This window comes from Diadema setosum, chromosome 17, assembly GCF_964275005.1.
Source record: "Diadema setosum chromosome 17, eeDiaSeto1, whole genome shotgun sequence".
NCBI classification, from domain to species: Eukaryota; Metazoa; Echinodermata; class Echinoidea; order Diadematoida; family Diadematidae; genus Diadema; species Diadema setosum.
Genome location: NC_092701.1, coordinates 10,183,223 through 10,210,779, shown reverse-complemented (window position 1 = coordinate 10,210,779; position 27,557 = coordinate 10,183,223). Strand labels below are relative to the sequence as shown.

Below are 27,557 nucleotides of genomic sequence, written 5' to 3'. Positions count from 1 at the left end.
TACAAAACAAGAGCACCACGGCTGGATTTTATTGTGCTGAAATCAACTCCATGATGGGAGGGGAGCAAGTGCCAACAAATTTGTCCACAGTCACTCCTATGAAGGTCCCAAAGCATAATGCTTATGCATGATAAAATTTCTTTTTTATTGCTACATGTATTTATCTTTTGTTTCGACAGAATAATGCAAAACTCACTTTAAATACTAATCATTGCAAATAATTTCAGGCACAAAGAAGATTTACAAAGATCAACATTTCCCTGATGAAACAAGCACACCCAGCTAATATACTGATGTGGTCTACTTCTGAAGAGCTGTTTTGATTTGATAGAATGCGATGGCATTCTCCCCAAAAATACCCTCCTGTTCCTCTTGAGTGGTACAGTCTAGCAGGCACTCCATGAGAGCATCATACACTTGCTGGTAGGTGGCCCCTACCATTTTGAAAACGGGGTAGTCACTACCAAATACACACCTCTGGGCTCCAAAAACTTTGACACAATGCTGCAAGGAAAGAGACAATTAAAGACTTACACTAAGTTTTATGCAACTTGTCAATCAATTAGTAAAAGTGTGGTCTTGTGGTAGGTGAAAGAAAGGATACCCTTGTGGATGAATGGACAGATTAAAAATATTGATATCAATCAAGCAAACATTCTACATTCCACTAGAGAAGTGTAAGAATGTCATTTCAATACATATAACACAGCATATCATCCTTTTTATCATTCAAAAGCAACATAATGTCATCTTCTAGATTGTTCAGTATTTTATTTCTTAATTTTAGAGTAAAACTATGGAAGAACAAGAGACCCGCGGGTCTAGCGCTCACCTGAGTATCGCAAGTTCACCTTTCACGCAGTCACTAATCTAAATTATTCACAGCTCTACTAAAATTTGACCAGGCATTCTCAAGTAGAAGATGAAAATGTACAATAAGGGCCCAAATTGTTTAAGATTCCTTAATTTGGGGGGATTGGGGGCCCCCTGGGGCCCTCTGGGTGGGGCATGGTGCCCATTTTGATAAATTGAGATCCTGACCCCCTAGGGATGCTACCTGCCAAATTTGATGAAAATCCATCATGAGGTTTTCAGGAAGAAGATGAAAATGTACAATTCAGGCCCCCATTTGGACCTTCCCCCCCCCCTCCCCCCCCCCCCCCCCCCCCGCCCCCAAGAGGGGCACCCCTGGATTTGCTATGAACAAACTTGAAACTACAGTCTAATGTACTCACTCATAGTATTATCTTAGCTCTATAACTTCTGATTCTAGAGAAAATTTTTAAAGATTCCTTCATTTTGGGGGGTTTGCCCCCCCCCCCCCCCCCCCCCCCGGGGCCCCTGGGTGGGGAATGGTGCCCATTTTAACAAATTGAGATCCTAATCCCCTAGGGATGCTACCTGCCAAGTTTGGTGAAAATTGGTCATGGAGTTCTCAAGAAGAAGATGAAAATGTATAATTTAGGCCCCATTAGGACCCCTCCCCACCCCCCTCCCCTGGGTCCCAAGGGGGGCACCCCTGATTCTGCCATGAACAAACTTGAAACTACAGTCATTAATGTGCTAACTCATAGTATCAACTTAGCTCTATCACTTCTGGTTCTAGAGAAGAAGATTTTTGCAGATTCCTTAATTTTGGGGGGTTTGGGCCCCCCTAGGGCCCCTGGGTGGGGCATGGTGTCCATTTTAACAAATTGAGTTCCTAACCCCCTAGGGATGCTACCTGCCAAGTTTGATGAAAATCGGTCTTGGGGTTTTCAAGAAGAAGATGAAAATGTAAAAAGTTTACGCACGCCGGACGCCGGACGCCGGACGCCGGACGACGCACGACGGACGACGCACGACGGACGCCGGACGAAGGGCGATCGCAATAGCTCACGTGAGCCTTTGGCTCAGGTGAGCTAAAAACCATGCCAAATTTGAAGAAGACTACAAGGTAGAATTATCTTACATGCACATATGGTTTCAGATCGCTTGGTTTCCAGTTCTCGGGATCTGCTTCCGTAACCATTCCAGACCTGGAGAACATTAGCAGGAGGAAAAAAAAAACAACAATGTTGGATTATACCAGAAGACAAGGCAAGTGCCAAAATGTGTCTCACCCATACGCGTAGAAAAAATTAATGTTTTTCTAAATCCCAGAAGTTCATTGACCCCACCTATGACCTTTGACCTTGTTACCTTCAACTCCCAAAGGGACATTTACCAGCCAAGTTTAATCACAAACGGACATATGGGTCAAAAGTTACGAGCCATAATCGAAACAACGCCGTAAAAACTTAACATTGGGGGCTAAAAATTTGTTCACCCCTGTCCGCTGTGACCTTTAACCTTGTGATGAATTTCATCTCCCCAAGGGACATCTACCATCCAAGTTTGGTCACAAACGGATATAGGGGACAAAAGTAATGAGCCATAATCGAAACGCGCCGTGAAAACTTTAACATTTCAAAGCAGCAGCATGTCCTTTCAAAAATTATCAGACCTGAAAAGTGAAGAGTGTGCAAAGGATTTCAAGAAATGAAAAGGGGCCTCAATACCATACCTGTTCATTCTAATCTCCTCCAAAAAGGGTTGTAGAAAATCTGCTGAAAACACACTTTCCCATTCGTGTTATGATTTCACACTAAAGAATAAGGTAGAAGAAGGATAGTTCTTTCAGAAATGCGAGAAACTCAAGATTGACTCAGTCGACCCATTTCACCCATTCTGATTCCTCACGTAAATTAAGGGGTGCGACTTTTTGTTGGTTTTGTGATGCATGGTCACATAATTTGTTATGATCATGTCTGAAAGATCACATTTACATATGTAAAAGGTATTTTGGTCACATGTGCCAAATACATAAGTTAAATGCTAAAAAACTAAGTTCAATCCATAATACAGTATATTTTGAACGTTATTGTCTATGCATCAATAACTTACTCTTACCACATCAACACACAGTTTCATAATGATGAAAGATGCATCATGCACAATTTTACGTCATATAGGTCACAAGGACAAATTTTTAGTAAAATACATTGTACTACTAGAAATGTCGCTATGGCGACTGGTATGCCTCCGCCATAATGCATGATTCTCCTAATAGGTCTAGATAGTACATGTGGACAATGTGTGATTACATTTTCACAAATTTGGCAAAATATTAAAATGACAAGTTTGTCACAAATGTGTTGGATGTCCACCTTCCTTGACCTAGGTTTAATTCGATGAATAGGAGAGCATGTATTTGGGATTTAAGGACTTTAACTTGACTTTGACCCATTCATACGTTTATGCATTGAGTAATTTCCAAGGTATGGAGAAAAAGTGCAATTTCTGTATTGAATAGTATTAGTAAATTGTTACCATTTTCATCTGGCCTTTGACCCTAAAATTCATAAGATAATCACTGTCAGGCAGAACATGCATAAATATGTAGTACGTTTCAAGATAACTTGAGCCACTTCCGAGATATGAAGGAAAAACTTAGTTCAGCACTTTCACTTGATCTTTGACCTTTTGACCTTTTGACCTTTGAGGCAAAAACAAAAGAAAAAAAAAACTTTCCAGGAATCTCTATTAGGTTATACATGCATACACCAAGTGTAAAAAAAAATTAATCCTGGTGGCATTGCATAAACATGAGGGAAATAGTAAAATTTTGAAGTGTTGCCCTTGACCTTTGACCCCATGAACCCTAAATTCTCTAGATAATCACTGCCAGTCAGTATGTATATATACTATGTTCCATGAAGATACCTTGAACAATTTCCAAGGTACAGAGAAAAAAGGTGAAGTTTTAACATTTTTCTTGACCTTTTGACCTTTGACCTCATGACCCAAACTTTCACCAGAGAATCTTGATCGGGCAATACATGTATACACTAAGTTTCAAGAAAATATCTTCAGGCATTGCATAGATATGATGGAAATGGTGAAATTTTATGTATTTGACCTTGACCTTTTGATATTTGACCTTGGGCATGTGCACCCAAAAGTTGATAGGCACAACTTCACCCTCTTATACACATACATGCCAAGTTTCATTAGGATACCTCAAAAGGTTTTGATAGTTACCCTGTCCACAAAATTCATTACGGACGGACGGACGGACAACCCGAAAACAGAATGCCTCCGGCACCACTCCGGAGGCATAAAAAAACTGATGGAGAGTTGGCTTAATTCAATATATATATAATATATATATATATATATATATATATATATATATATATATTATATATATATATATATATATATATATATATATATATTAATATATATATGGGCCGTGACGCGAGAAAAAGGCCCTTAGGGCATTATATACCGAAAATGAGTTTTCACCTCCATATTGTAGAAGAAACTCTACATGACGTATTTGGATATGCAAACATTTGTCTGAAATTCTACTCCTAAATGCTCCAATTACGACATTCAAAACAGCATGTTTTGTCCAAAATCCGGTCATTCTTTATGCGTCTAGATGCTTTTCTGTGTAGTTAGCTAGTTGATCTTTTTTGCGCTTATTGCTTTGTTAAACTTCCGCGCCGTTTTCTGGCGTTTGCGCGCAGCGGCGCTAAGGGCCCTTTTCTCGCGTCATGGCCCATATATATATTTTTTTTTATTATTTTTAAAGCTATGTCCATGGCAATACCATTATAAACGAAAAATATAACTTGTACATCAACATACTCATACTATAGTGGTCACATGCACCAACTTTCAAGTAACCTGCTTAGAAATTGAGGGAGTAAACCTATAAACATTTCTATGCTGTTTTAATTTCTGAAAGCCATTACCATGGCAACACATTGTCAGATTTTGATTTTTAGAAAAAAAAATGTGTCCTGACTTCTACATAAATTGTATTAATGCCCACTTGTCAATTCTATCTCTCAAATGTTTAAAAAGTAATTCGATGCACAACATTCGGAATAGACCAACTGACCATCCAAGCCCACATATGCTCACCTGCCCCACGGACCGGCTACACTCTGATTCCTAAAACCCCCTCAACCTTCATTTGGTGAGGATATAAATAGGCACAGACAGACACCAGATAATCCAGAAAAAATAAAGACTCACAGTTTCACAAATACATTTGGATTTTCGGCAGCCCTGCTTATTTCTTCGGCCCAGCTGTCAAACTCCCTGTCCCTGATTTTTGGTTTTGCGAGGTGATTGATGATGAGGCGCAGCTTGGGAAACTCTGTGGCGATTTCCTTGGCATAGTGCAGAGTGTGGGGTCTGAGGAGTGATCAGAAAAACAAAAGGCATTTAATCCAATGTTGCACATATATCTTCCCCATAAAAGCCACCAAAACTTTCATAGGATACTTTAGAATAAAGGAATAAAAAATATACATGCAGTTGCAATTCTGCAATAAACCAGCTGGGCTTAACCAGCTTTTCAGACACCATGACACACAAAAGGCTGATTTCATAGCATTGTGCTTTTGAGACAATATTAGAGAGTAATGTCTCCAGCTGTGAAGAAATGAATACTTTCCTATTTTTCAGTTGACATTTGAAGTATCTTTTCAACAATATGAATGGACTGTAATTTTGTCACTCTTTCATCCAAAAGTTGGCAGCAATTTTTGTGTCTAGTTCCTTACTCAGCTACAATAAATGGTAAATGGTAATGAAAAAAAATTAAAAAAAAAAAATCAAAATTAATATGTTACCAGAACCAGAGCAAGAATTCCAGTGAATGTAAACGTGTCAAACTGAAGGAGATGCAGTGCCTTTACTTTTCATGTATGAATGGAATCTCCAAACACAAATCATCTCAGTTTAAACTTTAGTTTAACACTTCAAATATCATTCAATTAGATTTGAAGCGTCCACAATAAGCCAGTTCGGAGTTCCACTTTGCACATGAGCAGAAAAAGGACATTCGTACCAACAGGGCAAGTTGGTTTTGAAATTCACTGAGATAAGCATCTGTGACGTAATGATTATTCAAGTATCCTTAATGGTGCTTGCCATCACGTCCACCTGACAGCAAAAGTGGTATTTGGCAATATCAATACGAAAAGACTGCCAATACCTTCAATGCCAAATAACCTATAGATGCTTTCACATGACTGTGTTGATCATGGATATTTCTGGCCACCTGGTCTACGTAAGTTCAGCCTTTGTTTAAGTACATGATTGAAGAATTCTGCGTATTGTTATGTCGGGCAAGCTACAAGCAGCTGCATTTTTTTTCCGCTTTGAAAACAAGTGAAGTGCCTAACGAACTGAGGGAAAAAAAAGAGTAATTTGTACCCATTTTTACATGAGCTAACTCCAAACTGGCTTATTATATGCTCATTGCATTGTGCTAGGGTCCTACTCATTCTCACAAAGATCCTTAGGTAAATTTCTGAATTATCTAACCTAGACAGGACTGGGATTACCCCTGATTGGTTTGTCCATTTCATTCCCACGTGGTGCCTATGCGGGCATTAACAAATATTTCCCAGATTGGTTTCCCCACTTTGTTCCCACTGACCTGTAGGAGTATACATACGGTAAAATCTTACCAAGATTAGTTTGCCCATTCCATCCTCAGATGATTGCCATTGTATGATACGGTAATCATACAGGTATTTTGTGTACCACCAAAAATGGGTTTTCGTTTGTTCATCTGCTACTGTACCCATGTAGGCATTTCCATGACACCCATATGGACAGTTTATCTCACCCAGATGGGTTTGCCCGTGCATTCCATTTCCCACATGAAGCCCACATGGGTATTTACTCACATGTATCTTTAATACCCATGAATGGATTTGCCCACTTTATTTCGCATGTGACCCTGCATCACAAAACCAACAAAATGTCGCCAGACACGGGATTTTTAGTTAAGGACAGATTCTAAAAGAGCAGATTCTAAGCTTTAAAATGATGTATACCCAGTAAACTCAATTCAAATGGACTCCCCTGACCTACTTACAGTAAATACTGGACAGAAAGCACACACTTTGGAAAAGTGTGAACTGAGAAAAGAGGCTCTGAAGTACAGGGTCTATTCAAGCACTTATCTTTCATCATGCTGCACTAGCTGGGCAATAAAAGGGACAAAACACAGGATGTCAACCACTGGAGCAACAACAGTGAAGGGATTATCAGGGTAAGCTGAAATTGAGTATGTTCTATTAACACATTCTGTCCATGATTAACACCAACTTTCAAAGCAGTAGCATTATCCTTTCAACAGGTATTGGACTTGAAAGTGAAGAGCGTACAAAGGATTTCAAGAAATGAAAGGGGCCTCAAGTACATACCTGATCATTCTACTCTCCCAAAAAAAGAGGTTGCAGAAAAACTGTTCTGATCCCAAACAATAGAATAATGTAGAAAAAATGATAGTTCTTTCAGAAAATATGAAAAACTCAATATTGACTTAGTCAACCCATTTAACTGTAAAATCAAGGGGTGCGACTGCTTGTTTGTTTAGTGATGCACGGTCACATAAGATACCCACATGGGTTTAACAAAGATCCCAAGTGTCCATGTTGGGTCCCATACTGGCAAGTTACTGGGTTTGCCCACTTCATTCAGGGGACTATAATTATTGTGCCCACATGGGCATTTATCTTACCTATGAATGGTTTTGACCAGTTCATTTCCACGATACCCACAAGGTTTAACCAATACGGATTCCACACGCAGTATTCATAATAAAAGGGATTCCCCCTTGCTCAGATGGCCCATGCAGAGTATGGCCATATGGGTCCCATATTGGCAAGTTACCATACTGGGTTTGCAAATTTCATTCCTATATGGAGCCCACATGGGCATTTACTTGACTATCTATGGATGGTTTTGCCCAGTTCATTTCTATTATATGATACCCACTATATATGGATCCACAAGCAATGGGATTCTGCAATGCCCAGACAGCCCAGAGTATGCTCATATGGGTCCCATATTGGCAAGTGTCCTGGACTTCCAATTTCATTCTGAAGCCCACATGGGCAAATACCTGTATGAAAGGGCTTGCCCAGTTCATTTTCATATGCATGGATCCCTAAAATAACACATCATGTAAGGTACAAAATTGTGTACTTCTCCCCGTTCCTTATATTCCTCCTTATTAAAATGCCCTGGAACCCTTATGACTCACTGGTTTACTTGGAAAGGCCTTGTAGAGTCCACAAAAATGTCAAAATCATCCACTTATGTCAAAAGTACCACAAATGTCATAATACGTCAACCGCATAATACGTCAACCGCAAATGTCAAAATTAACCACAAATGTCTTAACACATCAACCACAACTGTCATAACACGTCAACCACAAATGTCATATCACGTACACCACGAATGTCAAAATTTCCATTTTTACTGCAAGTGTCATTGAAATGCGTTAACCACAAATGTCATTGCTTGCATTAAAACTATGAAAAATAGTGAATCATACTATAATTTGATAAGTGTTTGTCTGTCCATCTGGCAGGGAGGTGGTAGGAGTCTCTTCCCGCCTCTTTGGTCTGTCTGTCCATCTGTCTGTTAAATGGGATGAAACTTGGTGGGTGGATGACGGTTGATTCCAGAATTACCCGCAAATGTCATAACGCGTCAACCGCAAATGTCAAAACTCAATGATTGCATCATAATAGTGTACATATATAGTACACATACATGTGATTACATCAAAATTTTCTGAGTTAGCTCACATCATATACTACAGTTGACTTAATAACTTTTGTGGTAGCTCTTCTTTTGTTTTGCCCAGTTCAGGGATGTACCATGGGCCGACGGATATGGGGCATCTCTCCCCCCCACCCCCCCCCCCCCCCCCAACACACATATGCTGGGTCCTGGTGCTCTTTTTTTTTTTTGGCAATCAGATGGGGGGAGGGGGGCACATGCCCCCATGCCCCCCCCCCCCCAGAAAATTTGTGGTTAATCAGATTTGATATTTGTGGTTGCCGTGTTATGACATTTGTGGTAATTTTGACATCCGTGGACGATTTTGACATTTGTGGGCTCTACAGTACATCCTCCTTATTATTTGAATTGTCCCCACTGTAAATATCCATCATATGTATATGAGGTAATCATAATCTCCCCCTTTATTGTATGGAAAGTACCATGGTGAAACATATTCACAAAATCAATGCAAATATGTCAACATGTGCACATACATGTACTTCTTGTTCAGCCCGAAAACTGGTCCTACTGTACCAAACCTCTTGCCATCCGGCAGAGGGTAATATTCCTACACTACGGTATCTTCCATCCAATATCCAGCCCCCATTGAGAGCATTCGAAGGAATGCAAAGTGTTTGTATCCACATTGTATTCTTCAACGGTACCTATGAGGTGTACATGGTATATTTCTACATTTGAGAAATAAAATAGTACTGGCTGACCTGGACTTTATTTTGAATGACTTCGCATTGATCATAATCATTGTTGTGTCTATTATTTTGTACAGTAATACTTGCCTACTCAAGACCATGCTTTACCAACCAAAAGAACATCATATTCAAACTAAAAAGAGTGTTTACAATCATATGAGACTTCCCCTCGCCTGGTGGCCCAGAGTATGCCCACATGGGTTCCATAATGGGCATGTTACCTGGGCAAACATCAATTTCCTGACATGGGCACTTTCAATTTCTCCAGCCTCACTGCTTTCCAGTGATATATTATTTGTCTGACTTATTTCCATCATTTCCAAAATCCTGCCATGGTCTGGAAGAAGGCCAGCCACGACTGGACAAACAGGACAGACAGAATTGCTTGGAAGTGGAAAGATATTCAGTGAAGCATGCAGGAGATTTGTCAAATAAACCATGGGGTGATTTGAAACCCTTTACTGCACTTTTTTCATAGCTTGGCACGCATGATGAAATGCTTTCTTTGCCAACTGGAATGGATGTAGTGAAACCAATTAGCTATGAAAAGAGGTTAATCTATCAAATCCTGTAATCGCTGTCAAGTCACAATGGCCTGAGGCACAATTCTACGCCTGAGTGGGCTTGCTAATCTTTAAATAGGGTAATTTCGGATGGATTCCTGAATGCACACAATAGAGAGTGTCAAGTTGAGCTAATTGCCTGATTGGCACATTAACAGCTTTAAACACTTTGCCATGATAACAGGATCGATGTACAACCCTTTGTACATACGATCTCAAAGTCCCAAATTCACAAAGGAAGTTTGAATTCGGTCCATCACATTTTGGCAGCATTAATGCACAAGACAAGTTGAGGACGCCAACAGGCATGCAATAACAACACAGACTGACACATGCATGTGAAAGCTACAATGTACACTTTTTTTATTGCATTTTTTTTTTTTTTTCATGGACCAGACATCCACCATGGATTGTGACTGTGCATGACAAAACCAACAAAAAGTCACAAGAAATTGATTTTTAACTAAGAGCATATTCTGAAAAAGCAGACTCTAAGCTTTAAAATGATGTGTATCTCAATTCAAATGGACTCTCCTAACCTATCTAAATATTGGAAAGAAAGCACACACTCAAGAAAAGTGTGAACTGAGAAAAGAGGCTCTGAAGCACAGGGTCTATTCAAGCGCTCAATCTTTACCAAGCCATGCTAGCTGTGTGATGAAGTGGACAAAAAACAAGATATAAACCACCAGAGTAACAACAATAAAGGGATTATCGGATTAAGCTGATATTGAATAAGCTTTATAAGCACAGTCTGTCCATGATAAATGCTAACTTTGAAAGCAGTACAGCATTGTCCTTTCTGTAACTTATTAGAGTTGAAAGTGAAGAGTGTGTACAGAGTGTTTAAGAAATGAAAAGGGGACTGTAAAGTCACACCTACTCACACTATTCTAAAATAAAGTGTTCAAGATAAACTGCTAAAAATCACACTTTCCTGCTGTTTTATGATCCCAAATCATAGCATAATGTGGAAGAAGACTTGCTTTTTCAGAAAATTTGAAAAAGCCATGACTGGCTAGGTTGACCCATTTCATTTTATTTTCAGCCCTCACACAAAATCAGTGCATGCGACTTTTTGTTCATTTTGTGATGCACAGTCACATATGCTACCATGGTGAACTCGGGACAAAATTACAAAATCTTGTACAATTCTCAGTGAAATGGTCTTATTTTACAGCGATCATTTGTTTTGTTCTTCTGCATAACTGCCACTTAATCACCATAACACTGGTGATAGGCTACATGTATTTCAAACGGAAGGGATTGTGCAAATTGGATCCTTGCTGGGACCTCGTACCTGAGCAAGAGGTCAAAGGTTAAGTTCAACTTCTCCAGTTTACCCAGGGTGCATCGTACATCCTTTCGCTCTATCCAGCCAGGCTCTTCAAGATCCAGGATATGTCTCAGGCCCAGGAAGAGGGGATTCCTAGACAGTCTCTCCAGTTCAGCATCAACCTGCATTCCAATCCCATGCCAATCTCCATTTAAAGAGGCATTTATAATTTCACATCATGTACTACAATATCGATAGTGCCATGCGTGGAGGACTGGGGAGGTGGGACCACCTCTCTGTACGTAGGACTACAGATTTGTGGATTTTATTGTGGTCCTTGCCAAGATACATGTACACCAATACTCTGAAAACACACACACACACACACACACACACACCAACAAATATAATACATTGAACACAGATGATGACATAGGAGGCTCACATCCAGTTATAAATGTAGAAATGTAATTCCATTACAATACAAACTGCTTTACAAGATACAGTCCAGATGAGTTTTTTTTTTAATTCTTTATTTATTCTATTTCTTTATATACAGCTGTAATCTGACATCATGTAGTGCCATGCATATATTTGTAGAATTTGTTGTGGTCCTAAAGCAGATTATAAACAAGTACTCTGAACAAAAAACAAAAACAAAAACTAATACATAATACATATTACACTGAACAAGGATGATAATATAATGGAGAACAAGGATGATAATATAATGCTCGCATATTGCATTATATTATCATCCTTGTTCAGTGTAGTATGTATTATGTATTAGTTTGTGTTTGTTTTTTGTTCAGAGTACTTGTTTATAATCTGCTTTAGGACAACAATTTAATTTTGCACAGAGGTAAAATGGTTTGTATGGGAGTGTGTGGTTAAACACCCTGACAATGGTCCTGAACAATGGCCAGCAGTGGAATGCTCTATTTCATATTTATGAGAAATTCCACTATCACAGCTAGTCTTTATTCATTCTGAAATGTAGCATACCAGGGTATGCAAGCACATGAAAACATGTGCTTACAATGTTTTTTTTTTTTTTCATATGTGCATGCATTTTACCCTTTATCATGAATTCAGACTAGCAGTGCCCAGGGCAATCCATCATGGATCAATAAATAAAACATTCATGTGCATTGGAGCAAGAGACCAGAAACCTAGTCGGCAGAGCTCTGAAAAGGCAGTTTTCCTGGTATTCCAGGGATGGCAAGTTCAAAGAAATTTTATGAGTGAGATTTTCATGACTCGGCATCTCGGCATGTGAATGTGCGCACTAGCGAGGGTGTGGGAGGGGTTTTTCCCCCCTGTGGCCTTTAATGGTGCGATCAGGTGCATACTTAAGTTACTATTTTTTATTTATTTTGAAAGACAAAAGGGAAATATACCTTCATTCGCAACTATCACTTTATTTTATTGAGCTTTGCTCATTATTATAGGCCCAAGTTGCTGACTTCGCTCGATGCGTGAGAAAAATGGGTGCCATGCGTGAGATCGTGAGATGGTCCCTAAATGCTTGAGTCTCACGCAGAATGCGTGAGACTTGGTAGCTCTGGGTATTCATGTCTATTGTTCAGGGTCATTGTAAGCACTTACACACTCACGTATACACATCATTGGTTCTTGGTAAAGTTCAATTTGTACAAAGGGTTCAAATTAAACCAAAATCTGGAACTTAACTTTAGAATTTACCATGGCTTAGACGAAATTGATTTATGCTCTCATATTCAAATCACATCCAACTAGATTGTACACTATTCAGGTATTAGGCCCTACAATGACAGTGTTATCTGATGTATAGTTTTCGGACTATTAAGGATCGAAAGTGGAAAATGTTTTTTGCAACATCTAGTATGAATTATATTCTATTGTGCATGAATTTGCATTCTGATTATACCCATGGTTTTTATCACGTCTTCCAGTGAAACACTGAATAATTGTTGCTTATTGTAGGGCAGTTTGTTAATCAGTTGCAAATCACACATGTTATTCAAGTTCTACAATATACTTGTACTGGGTGTTAGAAAAAAAAAAAACAAGTCGAGTGTTCTGTCATTCAATCTTGTGTTCAGTATCTTGCAGTATCAAACCAGGATCCAAATCTTTGGATGTAAAATATGATCTTGGTCCCAGTGGACTGTGAACTTTTTGTTTTTGTTTTGTTGGAATGTGTTTTAAGTATGCTTTTTCAATGTTTATTATCATTTCCTTCTTTTTCTAGAATATTACATGCAAGAAAATTTTCTCACCTCACTACCTGGTGCTGTCATATCAATCCAGCCAACGACGCCCACAATGCACTGGTGACGAGTGGCCATATCTAGCACCCAGTCTGTATGCAAGATGAAAGAGAACTACATCAAGAAGGACTACTGTAACAAAAGGAATGTTCGCGTGCATTTTTATTTCACAAAGTTCGTGAGCGCCGATATTCTCCAAATTAAAATGCACGCGAACGTTCTTGTCTACACTACATGCATTGAAAGCCAGTGGCAATTCACAAAAATTTCATGCCACGCAAAAAGGCTGTCAATTTGCAAAATTTCATGCCACAAATACACTTGTGTATCATGTTTTTCAGTATGAACTGCAAACTTGGAGCACAGTGCTCACTTATTGTGGAGTTGTCTTCTCTTCGAAGTGATGGCAAAATATTTAGCTGACACAAAATAGAAGTGGGGTACTGAAGGCACATCACTCCCCAGCCTTAAAGTCTCCAAAATCATAACATTGATTAATTGATTAGTTTGATTGGTTGACAGATTTGAAAGGAATTGACTTGACAATCTATTAAAGTCCATGTTAGGCAAAAATTCCTGAAACCTGTGATGGCAATTAAATGGGGATGAATAATGACAGACATCTACAACTCTGCCATACAATGATACTGAAATATTCAATGAGGGTATATTATAATCAAACATAGATAAACTGTTGTGAAATTTATACTAAAATAATCATCAACATCACGATAAACACTACATGTACCTCATAATTGTCTCATGACTAAAAGACAGAGCATTGTTTAGTGTAATAGCTCTGCAGGGTCAATGTTATCATTAATTATTATCCCAGAATGTCAGGTACAGCCTACAGGTACGTATCCATCCTTATACCTGGGCTACCATAGAAGAACTCTGAGAGTAGGGCATTTTGTCAACACTTATTATGATTCAGGCAGAATTATCACTCAAAATTTCCTCTTTTATATAGAGTTTTAAAAAAAGAATGAAATCTAAATGTATACAGACAACTCCCATGATAAAAGGGGGGCATCCCACGAGACCGACACCCACGAGTAATACGGTCCACGAGACCGACATCAATAATAGGTCCATGAGTCATACAGCCCACGAGTTATACGGCTCAGGAGTCACACAGCCCATGAGTTCGACACTACGCACAAAAGGCTCATTTGAGACCGATACTATGCAAACATAGCCCACGTGACCGACACTAAGCAATAAAGGCTCATGAGACCGGCACTAAGCAAAGAAAGCCCACGAGACCGACAGTAGGCAAAAAAGGCCCACAAGACCGACAATAAGCTAAAAAGGCTCACGAGACCGACACTAAGCAAAGAAAGCCCACGAAACTGATAGTAGGCAAAGGAGGCCCACGAGACCGACAGGATAAACAGCGCCATCTACATGTCAATCACCTGTACAGGGTGTTCCATGAACGGAAAAATAACATACAACTGTACTGGCGGGTGTAATTTCGTAACGCTATCAATTGAAAGATGGTGACCATCTATACATAATTACACGTATGAACGTCATCAAATATGTATTTCTACATACTTCTGGGGGGGGGGGGGGGCAAGTGTGTCAGGGAGCAACATTGTTATCAAGTAGACAAATTGAATTGTATTCTTCATACCCCCACTCCCCCCCCCCCAAAAAAAACAAAAGAAAACAAAACAAAACAAAACAAAACAAACAAAAAAAAACAATAGAAGAACTAGTACTCTTCATCTCCCCCCCCCCAAAAAAAAAGAGACAAAAAACACAAATGAATTTAAAAGAGAACAATAATGATGTATGGATTAATTTAGGGCATTGATAATGCCATCGTGCTATTTTTAATAGGCTTTACCAGTTTTTAGCTAGAAAATGGACAAGATATAAATTTTACCTCTTCTCTTTCCCGATTCACTAGTTACTTATTCTATTTTAGATATTCTACCCTCCTGCTTTGACGTTTTGCAGTAAGATCTATTTGTAATTTTCTCTGTAACTATGATGTATGTCGCAGGGATTCACCTCACTTTTGTGGCTTGTGTTATTCTCTTCCGAACAGTACATTTCATTGTGAAATTCAATAGGTGCATGGCTCAGATCAAGGGACCCAAAATGTTACATTTGAACTAAAACATTGAAACTAACATACAAACTTCAGTAACATAATTTTTGTAATCTCCAAACATACCAAAATATTTACTGTAAGTGCTAGAGTATGAAACATGGCAATCAGCGAGCCATGTTTGGGGGTCAGAAAGTGTAATGTACATAACTCGGTGTCCTCTTTATGCTTTTATCTTGTTTTTAAATTCATTTTTGCAAATATGCTACAATGTGTGATGAAACTTGCCCCAAATAGAAATAAAACCAGTTAAAAAATTTAGATTTTTCGAATGAACATTGGAGGTATTTCCTGAAATCGACACCCGAGTTATGATCATAACACTTTCATTCTACCATACAAACTTTGTCATTTCTTAATTTGATCCCAACATTATAATATGTGACCGTGCACCTCAAAACGAACATAAAGTCACACACACTGATTTTGTGTGAGGACTGAAAATAAGTGAAATGGGACAACCTAGCCGAACTTGACTTTTTCATCTTTTCTGAAAGAGCGGGTCTTCTTTTACATTTGCTAAAATTTGGTTAAAGATCCTGATCATTTTTTTTTTTTTTTTTTTTTTTTTTTTTTGGGGGGGGCAATGTGGGCTGAGATGGCAACTCTTCTTTTCCATCTCTCATATCTTCCTATGCTACTGTATTACAGGTATTAGGACACCCTATACAATTTATCGGTCGATAGGTGGCGCTGTTCATCCTGTCGGTCTCGTGGGCCTTCTTTGCTTAGTGTCAGTCTCATGAGCCTTGTATGCGTAGCGTCAGTCTCGTCGACCTTTTAAGTGTAGTGTCAGTCTCATGAGCCTTTTGTGCGTAGTGTCGGTCTCGTGAGCCGTATAACTCCTGGGCTTATTTTTATACTTGATGTCGAACTCGTGGGCTGTATAACTGGTGGGCTGTATGACTTGTGAGCTGTATGACTCATGGGCTGTATGACTTGTGGGCTGTATGACTCGTGGGTGTCAGTCTCGTGACGCGCACCCAATAAAAGAAATTGAAGAGACCAGCAGTTTTCTTTCATTAATTGCATCGAAATGTTCAACTTGGTATTCTAACAATAATTTTCGAACGTTAATTTTTACTTTGTTGTAACAAGATTTTCTTTATTTGTATTAACTATCTTTGCTACAACAGTAGTGCACTTTTATGTGCATCCAGGGAATGCAGAATACAATATAAGTATTTAAAAAGGAGGGATCTGTGTCACCCTTAATACTAATGGAGTCAAAAGGGGCCTGAGCTTTCGATCCTAGCAGAATCTTCGTCAGAGGCAAAATGACCCTTAATACTAGTAATAATGTTAGTATCAAGGGGGGAATGTGCAATTTTTATAACAAATTTATTTTGTAGAATCCCCTTTTTATTTTCTTAATCACCTGTCCATGTGTGACAGCAAAATTATACAGTGTCTGTTGTCTACTGTAGATGCGTCCAGCAATAGCGGCACTGAAATCTTTAAAAATTTATAACTCTTGAACAGATTTCCCAATTTTCATCACACTTTACAATAATTGTACGTCATAAAAACTTCCAAAAGTCATTTCAATTCTTATGTATTTTATTGTTTTTTTAATTTCTTATGTATTTCTTGTGCCCATTTTGGGGTGACATGACAAAAACGGGCGTGACTTTGAAAAACTATGCACAGTCGTTGCAAATTTGGTCTCAAAAGTTGTGCGAGACTCAAACAAAGAAAGTCAAGAAGCCTCGCGATGAGGCCTTCTCGCGCTACAGAATTATAGCGCGAAACGTCGAGGGGGGTGGATTCTGCCCCCCCCCCCCTGGTCCTTTTAGGGTTAAAATGATGTATAACTCAATTCAAATGGACTCCCCTAAAACCTACCTACAAACAGGTAAACACTGGAAAGAAAGCACACACTCAGGAAAAGTGTGAATTGGGAGAAGAGGCTCTGAAGTACAGGGTCTATTCAAGCACTCAATCTTTCACCAAGCAATGCTAACTGGGCGATGAAAGGGACAAAAAACAGGATGTCAACTAGTGGGGCAACAACAATGAAGGGATTATCAGATTAAGGTGAAATTGACCGTGTTCTATGAACACATTCTGTCCATGATTAATGCCAACTTACAAAGCAGTTGCATTATCCTTTCAAATTTATTAGACTTGAGAGTTAAGAGTGTACAAAGGATTTCAAAAAATGAAAAGGGGCCTCCAATGCATACCTGATCATTCTACTCTCCCCCAAAAAGGGGTTGTGGAAAAATTGCTGAAAACACACTTTCCCATTTGTGTTATGATCCCAAACTAAAGAATACTGTAGAAGAAAGATAACTCTTTATTAAAAAGAAAATAAGGAAAACTCCAGATTGACTGAGGCTGCGTTTATCATCTTTCCCTTGTTTGCAACGGCTTTCAAAAGCCCTTTCCAAAGCCCTTTCCAAAGCCCTTTAGAAACGGCTTTGTGTTATCAACTCATCGCAAACATGAAAACTGGCCTTGTCACTGCACAGCTGCATTGTGCATTTTTACCCGAGGAGAAAGGGTCATATTTGTAACCGCAGTACAAAGCCGTTTCAAAACAGCTTTGCGTTTATCTCACTTCAAAGGGCTTCTAGAAGCAGGTTTCTGAAAACCTGTTTCAGAAAGCACAATTTTGCGGTTTTCAAAAAGGCTTTCCGAACCACATTTCAAAACAGCTTTGCGTTTATCATCTCGTAAAAATTCCCTGAAAGCCGTTTGGAAAATCTGTTTCTGCCAAGAAAAAGAGTTGATTTATAAACGCACCCTAAGTTGACCCATTCACCCGTTTTGAGTCCTCACGTAAAATCAAGGGGTGAGACTTTTTGTTTGTTTTGTGGTGCAAGGTCACATCTATAACATTAGGTTCCATTCCCCTTCAGGCCTTGCTCTCTTGCATCACTTGGTGCATTCCGCAAGTGCACCAATACATGTATAGAATTTTGCACATTCCAGTTGATCATTGGACCAACTCATATAAAAGGTGCCTGGATCTATGTAGATGAAATGTCAGATAAAGGTCAAATACATTGTACTTATTCAATCACAATACAAGATGTGGAATGTACTACCAACACATGGACAGACAAATGGAGCACACACACACACACACATAAAAAAACATAATGTTATACTGGGCAAAATTCACAAAGATAGTTTGAAGAAGTAACATGGTTTAAGTTGAGTCCATGCACTAAACCCCACATGAAATAGGCATAGGCGTACATCCTCACATGAGTGTGTTAGCGTTCGTTCATTGTAAAACATCTTGACAATCGTTGTGCATGTTCATGTCAAACCATTTGCAAGCAGTCAACATTTGTAGACTACTAGCACCAGGTACCATACATATATGTGGACATTGTAATTAACCCATGAACTGCAGTTTTCTGGCTTAATATTCAAAAGCGGGGTATGTACATTTAGCATCTTTTACTTACTATAAAGAACATACCCAGGTGTTCATATTTCATTCTATTAAAAGTAAGTGAAAAAAAAAGTTTTATCATAGAAAGGAAATGTCACAGAAAAAAAATGATGTCAAAATATGCATTTTGGCACAAAGTACCACAGAAATATTACCAAATAGGACAACACAAACGTGGCAGACTTGATTCATAATCATGTAAAGATCCTTAATATTTATAGCAATGGTCAAAAGAGATAGTTACCTATACGTTTCGGTATTTGTTTTCTAAGAGATTTATCTGTAGGCTAGACCAATTTAGGCAGAAAATTTGGAAAAACTAAAAGTAAACTAATATATAACTTTTCATATTTCTTCGAAAATTATGGTATCTTTCAATATAAATTTTTATGCTTGGTATAAGATATTGTAATGTTACTTGAAATTTTCCAAAGGAAATTTTGTTTCGTTTCCCATATTGTTCATCTTCAGTGTTAGACTTCACTAGATTGTCATAAACGGAAGAAAAAGAAAGAGAGAAGCACACATTTCCCACTCTCTCATCCTCCAAAGCAGACTCACCCGTCTCTGCGACAGTGTTGTTGACAACTTGGACGAAGATGCAATTCTTCACTGCAGAGTTGCTCTCTACCAAGGTCTTCTCGTATCCACAGGGGTAAAAGTCTTGGAATAGAGGGCCATGTTCAGCACTGGGCCAGAGATACCCAAATCTCTTCAAGTCCCAGAAATCTATGAGAGTGCAAAATTAATCTACTGTAAAAGTGGAAATTTCTCGGTGTTGAAATGTTCGCACTAACCAGAAGCTAGCGCAAAAATAAAAGCACACATATAGTTTTGCATGCCATATTGTCTACAAGTAGTACACAAGTAATTAACTTCCTGATTAAAAACACATGAAATTTGTTGGACAATGCCGTGCACAAAAAATTACTCATAAATGCGAAAAATATCCACTTTTACGGTATGTAGGGCCTAAGGTTGGGTGCAGCACAGATGGAAAGGCAAGACAAGAACAAAACTGGGAGATGGGAAGTAAACTAAATGAATACACCTGCTCTATTGTTCAGGGAAAATCCAAAAAAAAATATATGCACATTGTACCTGGTATATATTGGCAAAATTGCCATTTGACTTCACAGTTTTTGTTTGAATCATACATGTCACAAATCAAATGGAACTATCATGAGACAAAAAGTAAACCCTTGCACAGGTCTCTTCTCATTTCATTTATTTTTCACAATGAATTATCATTGATGTGAGAGTTTCAAGTCACAATGTAGACATAGGCCTACTGTATCATGGGGGATCAGTTGAAGCATATTAGCTGTGAGAAAAGGCATCAAAGTAAAAAATATTACAAGACTATAACACAATTTACTAATGGGGTATAAAATAAACAATGCAAAGCAAAGCACTGAAAGGAGGACAAAAGGACACTAAAAATGGAGGGTGGAGTACTGGTAGAGCATACAGACATAATCAAGTTGTAAACACACAGAAAGTGCTTTGGAAGCTGTGTTTTCAGTTCCTCTAGTAGTAAATTATTCCACAAAATTGTTGACTTTATGTGTTATTAGAGAAAAAAAAATAGAAAAATGATGAAATCACTGAGAACAATTTTGCAAACTGCTGTAGGTAAAAACATATTACTGTCAATTTCTGTTCTGCATGAATACATGTATGGGCAGATGCTATTCAGAACTGTATGAAATAATGTTCTGATAACACAGAAATCACTTGGGTAATTACAAAAACGTGAAATATTACCCAAAAAGATACTGGAAATAAAAAGGAATCTCAGATTCCTAATCATGGTTGTTATATGTGATATTTTAATCTATACTCGATATCATACAGTAAAATATATTGGGCCACAGGGCCAGCGGAGCGTTTTCAAAAGTGTTGGGGGGGGGGGGGGCACTTCCGGGTTCCATGAGCAAACAAGCACAAAAAAGAAAAAAAAGTCTTCAGCTCATCTTTCTCCTTCCACTTCCGGGGTTTCTTCAGGTGACAATAAAAAAAACAAACAAACAAACAAACAAACTAGAAGTGTCGTTATGGCGACTGGTATGCCTACGCCATAATGCATGATTCTCCTAAAGGTCTATAGTACATGTGGACAATGTGTGATTACATTTTCACAAAATTGGCAAAATATTAAAATGACATGTTTGTCACAAATGTACTGAATGTTCACCTTCCTTGACCCATGTTTAATTGGATGAATAGGAGAGCATGTACTAGTATTGGGGGATTGAAGAACTTTAACTTGACTTTGACCCTTTCATAGGTTTATGCACCGAGTAATTTTCAAGGTATGGAGAAAGAGTGCAATTTCTGTATTGAACAGTAAATTGTTATCATTTTCATCTGGCCTTTGATTTATAAGAGAATTAATCACTGTCGGGCAGAACATACATAAATATGTACTAAGTTTCAAGATAACTTGAGGCACTTCCAAGATATGGAGAAAGAAGTAAGTTCAGCACTTTCACTTGATCTTTGACCTTTTGACCTTTGACCTTCTTGGGCAAAAAAAAAAAAAAAAAAAATCCCAGAGAATCTCTACTGGGTTATACATGCATCAAGTTAAAAAAAAAATAATAATATTCTTGCAAAATAGTAAAATTTTGAAGTATTGCCCTTGACCTTTGACCCCTGACCTTTGAACCCCAAATTCCCTAGATAACCACTGCCAGTCAGTACCCTATGCATACTATGTTCCATGAAGATACCTTGAACAATTTCCAAGATACAGAGAAAAAAGTGAAATTTTAACAATTTACTTGACCTTTTGACCTTTGACCTTTTCTTCAGCTCATCTTTCTCCTTCCACTTCTGGGTTTCTTCAACTGACAAGCAAAAACAAGGCCATGAGTACGAGTATGAATACTATGATTAAAAGATTTCTTATCACACAATTAAGCTTCAACACTACATTGTACCAATCATAGCAATTATCATCATTGTATTTCAACAAATGAAAAAGTTAAGCAACTATAATCTTATTTCTAAACTGTTTATGGATAGAAAAAGAGGAATTTACAAGAGAAGCATAGCTTGTAAGTTTTTTGAATAACTTTAGGAAATAAGGGCATCTCAAGATGCATCAAGGATTCCATGTATGAAAAATGTTGACATGGCGTTAGGCGAAACAGACAAAAAAAAGCAAGAAAGGACTATACAATGTCTTAATTAAGTCTAAGATAAGAATGAAAGCAAGAACAGAACAGGCAGGAAAACAAACTACACAGATCGATATACAATGTAGAAATGAAAGAAAAGGAGACAAAAACAAATAGTTTACAGTAAGGTTTTTTTCAAAGGTCACAAAGGCACGGGTATAAGACTCCAAATTCAGTGAAAATTTACCAACTACATAATGTGAACTGTAATATTTAAAATGTTTAAAAAATGTTTAATGTTACTTGTTATTTGTGTACACTATTTTTTTATTTTTTTTTATTGTGAGGATGACAAAAGCTTAAGTCTGCTCTTTCTGTCAACTTTTGTTGGATGGTTCTGTGATGCAGGGTCTCAAACAGTCTAACCGTTATAACGTTTAATAGTGAGACCAATTTACAATAAACACATCCTAACTGTCACTTTGGAAACCACTAGATGGTTTAAAAGCCCCTGCCAAACATAAGCCTTTGCCAAACATAGGCCTTTGCCAAACATGAGCCTTTCATCAACGTCTAACGAATAGAATAGTTCAGTGAGAGCAAAGATCGCACCACGTTTTAACAATGCCAATTATGGCATCGAACGAAGGAGGTAATAATTCATATCTATATAGCCATCATCGCATCGTCGATCGACCATGACCATTGATCACAGCTCTGGTGCACGGTACGGGTGGAACGCCGTGCAAACGCGAGGTCAGGTAAAAAAAAAAAAGTTACGAGAGCGACTCCGGCCATATCTGGATCTGGATCTGGATGAATACGCTGAAAAACTCTGGATAGAGTATCACTCAGCTCTGTGGTGTGTTGTGCAGCTAATCACAACGGAGGTGACGCTGGATCATTTCTTTAACCGTTAATGACTCGCATGCTAGCATGAGTGTTTACGCCCAGTCGAAAATTAAGCCGCGGTATGATATTATCGTCTCTTAGAAAATAAAGTAGAAAACAAATCCAGGTCTGAGTCTTCACAACGTCACAAATTTGAAGCATAAATCAGAGCTACCAAGTCTCACGCATTGTTAAATATACACAGCCCAGTCGCTGTACATGGTACGTCGCGACATAGCGTAACAGCGTCTGGTCGGGCTAACGCATTGTGAGTGAGACTCTTAAAGCATTTAGGGTCCGTCTCACGATCTCACGCATGACCCCCATTTTTCTCACGCATTGGGAGCACAGCTTAAAGTGAGAGTTGCAATTGAAGGCATATTTCCCTTTTGTCTTTCAAAATAAGTAAAAAATAGTCACTTAAGTATGCACCAGCTTGCACCATTAAGAGCTAAAAATTGAAAAAGCTCCCTACCGTGGGAGGGTGGACACCTCCCTCGTGATCCCCTCGCTCAGTCGCTTCGCTCCTTGCTCACGCACATACGCGCGCACCGAGATGCTGAGCCATATGGAAATCTCACTCATAAAAAATGTTTGAACTTGGCATCTATGCATAAATTTACTTACGAACATGGGCATCGACACCTACTCCGGTCATAGTGTAGCTGTAGGATCTTTGATACACGTACCATGTATGTCCAGTATTAACCGCAGCAGCGACCCCATACGGACAAATACTGTTACTGTGTTACAGCGCCCCGCGACGGGGTTAGTCCAGCATACTGTAAAAGTGGAAATTTTCGCGGTGTTGAAATTTTCGCGCATTTCGCGCAACCAGAAACTAGCGCGAAACTAAAAACACGCGAATATTTTTGCTTGCCATACGTTCCTGTGCGTGATGTCTTGATTCCGCGGGATTAAAAACACGCGAAACTCTTCTGACCCGGCCTAGCGCGAAAAATTAGTCCCGCGAAAATATCCACTTTTACAGTAATCAGTACCGGTGTATTTACTGTATATAGTAAGGGTACTAGGTCTCGCGCAGGGACCTAATGATCGCGCATAGCGTAACTGCGTATAGCAAGCGATATTACGCGTAGGACTAAGCACAAAATTTGCCGATACGCCCATGGAATAAACATACCTGACTTACCGCTCAACATGAGAAGGAAGCAGGTAAGAAATTTTGATTTCCAACAAATTTTCCACTAAATTTCCAATTTTTTCCTTGTACAAACCTACCTTCCCTTAAATCTGTTCTAAGGATGTTGTAGCCTAGACGTGTCGTCTCGCTTGTCTCGTTCGTAGTCGATAGAATTCGTAATTTGTTCGATCGATCGTTTACCACGTGACGTCATCATACACAAGAACAATGTATGCTGCCAGCTACGCTGAAATACTGTTAATAAATGTTGTTTTAAGTCAAATTTTAACACAACGATTATGATATTACAAAGGAATAAATATTTCAGTCTATCGAAGTTGAAGTGTGATTTCAATTTGAATTTGCTTGTGATTTCTTGCGCTAACTTGTGATATATTTGTGACAGGGGAGGGCCATAATGATACTGAAGAAAACAAATTAGATGAGAGTGTGACAAATGGGTGACAAAAAAATGAGAGGGTGACGAATGGGTAAGCACACACACAAACACACACACACACACACACACATTATATGTTCATATTTTACTTTTTTTTCCATTTTATATTACGTGTAAATATATTGGTTAAAGTGATTAGAAATATTGTAAGAAAACTTTATAAATGAAAATCATTAACGATTATGAAAATATCAATGATAAAAATAATGATAATAAGAATGATAAAATGATGATGGTGGTGGAAGTGATAATAATAATAATGAAAATGATAATGATGATGATGATTATGATGAGCGATGATGGTGGTGGTGATAATAGTAATAATGATAATAATACATGTAATAATAATGATAATAATAACACATATAATAATACTAGTAATAACACATATAATAATAATAACAATAATATACACAAGTTAGGTAAAACTGCTGTTGCTTAACAGGGACAAATTTAATATCAAGTAAAAAAATATTCTACGAAAGCCGGAGCACGTTACAGCCGCAGAGGGGCAGACACTTTCACGCATGAAACTACAGAGGGCAGCTGCGCGATCTTTACATACCCCGAGAAATTGAACGCATAAAAAAAAGTCCGACATACAAACGGCGACAGCGGGCTACTCCGTCATCGTATCATCAGGAGATTCTGGGAGGTGATTTTTCTGCATTTTCGTGATATTCACTGAGAAATTCAGGTACGACTATGGAATAACTTCTATTATAAGAGCATTTCAAATTTTCGTGCGCGATATCTAGACCCCTCAACCATACATGTTTTCAACTGCTTGCGTATACTACTCTATACATTTCAGGATAAAGACTAGCTGTGATAGTGGGATTTCGCATGGATAGAGCATTCAAACCTTGCATGCATGGCCATTGTTCTGGGGGGTGTTGCTGAGATGCTCTGGTCACTGACTGTTACTATGGTGATTCAAGTTGTCAGCGCTGACAAACGTTGATGAAACACCCCCAGGACTATTGTCTGGCCAGGATGTTAACCACACACTCCCATCACTGGCGTAGCCGGGGGGGGGGGGGGGAGGGGGGGGGGGCGATGGGGGCGGTCGCCCCCCCCCCCCCCCCCTAAGATTTGGACCGGGATTTGGGAGGCGGAAAAAAAATGCGTGTATACTGTATCCATGCACATGAAGCGGGTCTCCTTTGCAACCTTTCATCAAATGAGATCATATTTTTTGAATATTTCACTCAAAGTGTGCACCAGATCGTTGAATTTCAATTCAAAATATATCAAAATCTCTCGTGCTTGGGAGGGGGTTTGGGAGGGGGTATCCCCCTCCCAAACCCTCCCCCTCTCTACCTCTTTCCCTAGCTTAGTACACTTTTTAGATTTACAAAAGATTATGAATAATTCTGAGTGCACAAGACTTATCACTTATATTCCGAAAACTCAAAATTCCCTCATGTACAAGGGGAATTTCCCCTTTTAATCAACCCTTTCCTCTCTCAGTCCCCCCCCCCCCACCATCATTTTTTTTTCAATGATTTCCCAAATATTTCATAAAATATGCGTATACGAGATATCTCAATTTCAACCTTAAAAAGGCCAAAGTTCCATCGTACGGGAAGGGTGGAGATAACACTCGCCCACGCCTTCTCACTGCTCGCCCGCCCCTCCCCCCCCCCCCCCCATGCATAGAAGTAGACTGTGGCTACACTTTGAACATAAACAGTTTTCCAAATATGACACAAAATGTGTGCACCAAAACGTTTAACTGCAATCAGAAAATTATACAGAATCTCCTTCCACAGACTTGCTACACTTCTCTTCTGATTGACAAATTTCCAGATCAGTCCAACAAAAGTGAGCGCCAGATTGTTGAATTTCAGTTCTAAAAGCTTAAAACTGAAAAAAAAGGCTCCCTTGAATATGGGAGAGGTATCTTGCCACCCTTCCATTGCTTGTTGCCCACTATAGACTTAGTACATTTTTGGGAATGACAATTTCCGAATTTTCCACAAAAAAGTGTGCTCCAGATCGCTTTATTTCAATTCTAAAAACGCAAAAGCTCTACGAGCGGGAGGGGGAATCCCCCTTCCCCTAAGCTCTACCTCACTAGACTTTGTACATGCACACAGACGATGCACATTCGGAATAAGAGCTAAATTCCGTGATTTTAACACTTCGGTGAAAAAGTATTGCACCAAAAATTTGCACCAGATCACTGAATTTCAGGTCTGAAAATGCAAAATCACCTTCGTGTGGGAGGGGATATGCCCCTATCTACACCTTCGTCTTCATGCTTTTTCTGTTTGATTGCTGAACAGACAGCGTTCATGATATTCAGTGTAAGAATTAATACAAGAAGATTATTTAAATGACACCATTTTATAGGCAAATTGTTCAATAATGATATACACTAAAATAATACTGCAACCTTAAACAAGTGGGACTGTTTCAATTCGTTAAAACACGCAAAAACATGCATCAAATTGCACCATTTGCAACATCAAAATGCAAAAAGTTCTCACCGTGGGAGGGGGGACAACCCCCTTCCACACTCTCCCCTCCCCCGTCGCTCGCTCCGCTCGCTCGGTTTCAGTCTCGTTCATGATATTCAGTGAAAAGAATTAATACAAGAAGTGTATTTAGATTATACCATTTTATAGGCAAATTGTCAAATAATAATCTACATCAAAATATACTGCTTTCTTAAACAAGTGGGACTGTTTCACGTCGATAAAACGCGCAAAAACATGCATCAAATTGCATCATTTACAACATCAAGATGCAAAAAGTTCTTACCGTGGGAGGGGGGACACCCCCCACACCCTCCCCCCCCCCCTCGCTCGCTCCGCTCGCTCGCAGACTAACCGCCCCCCCCCCCCCCGATCAAATCCTGGCTACGCCGTTGACTCCCATATTTATGATACACACCAATTGACCACTGTGCAAGATGACAGTTTTGTATGTGATCAGAGGGTTGAAAATATGGGCCTAATAGAGC

At 38.9% G+C, this 27,557-nt stretch overlaps 1 protein-coding gene across 1 annotated transcript; it reads right to left on the bottom strand.

Annotated features, from left to right (window-relative positions):
* On the bottom strand, positions 1-23,655 carry LOC140241051 (L-fucono-1,5-lactonase-like). The gene is made up of 7 exons (XM_072320822.1): positions 23,610-23,655; positions 19,528-19,695; positions 13,442-13,524; positions 11,205-11,362; positions 5,071-5,232; positions 1,952-2,018; positions 1-504 (listed from the first exon to the last, which is right to left on the bottom strand). The coding sequence occupies exons 1-7, from the start codon at positions 23,638-23,640 to the stop codon at positions 301-303; spliced, it is 873 nt and encodes a 290-aa protein (XP_072176923.1). The 5' UTR covers positions 23,641-23,655; the 3' UTR covers positions 1-300.
* Positions 23,656-27,557: the final 3,902 nt, after the last annotated feature.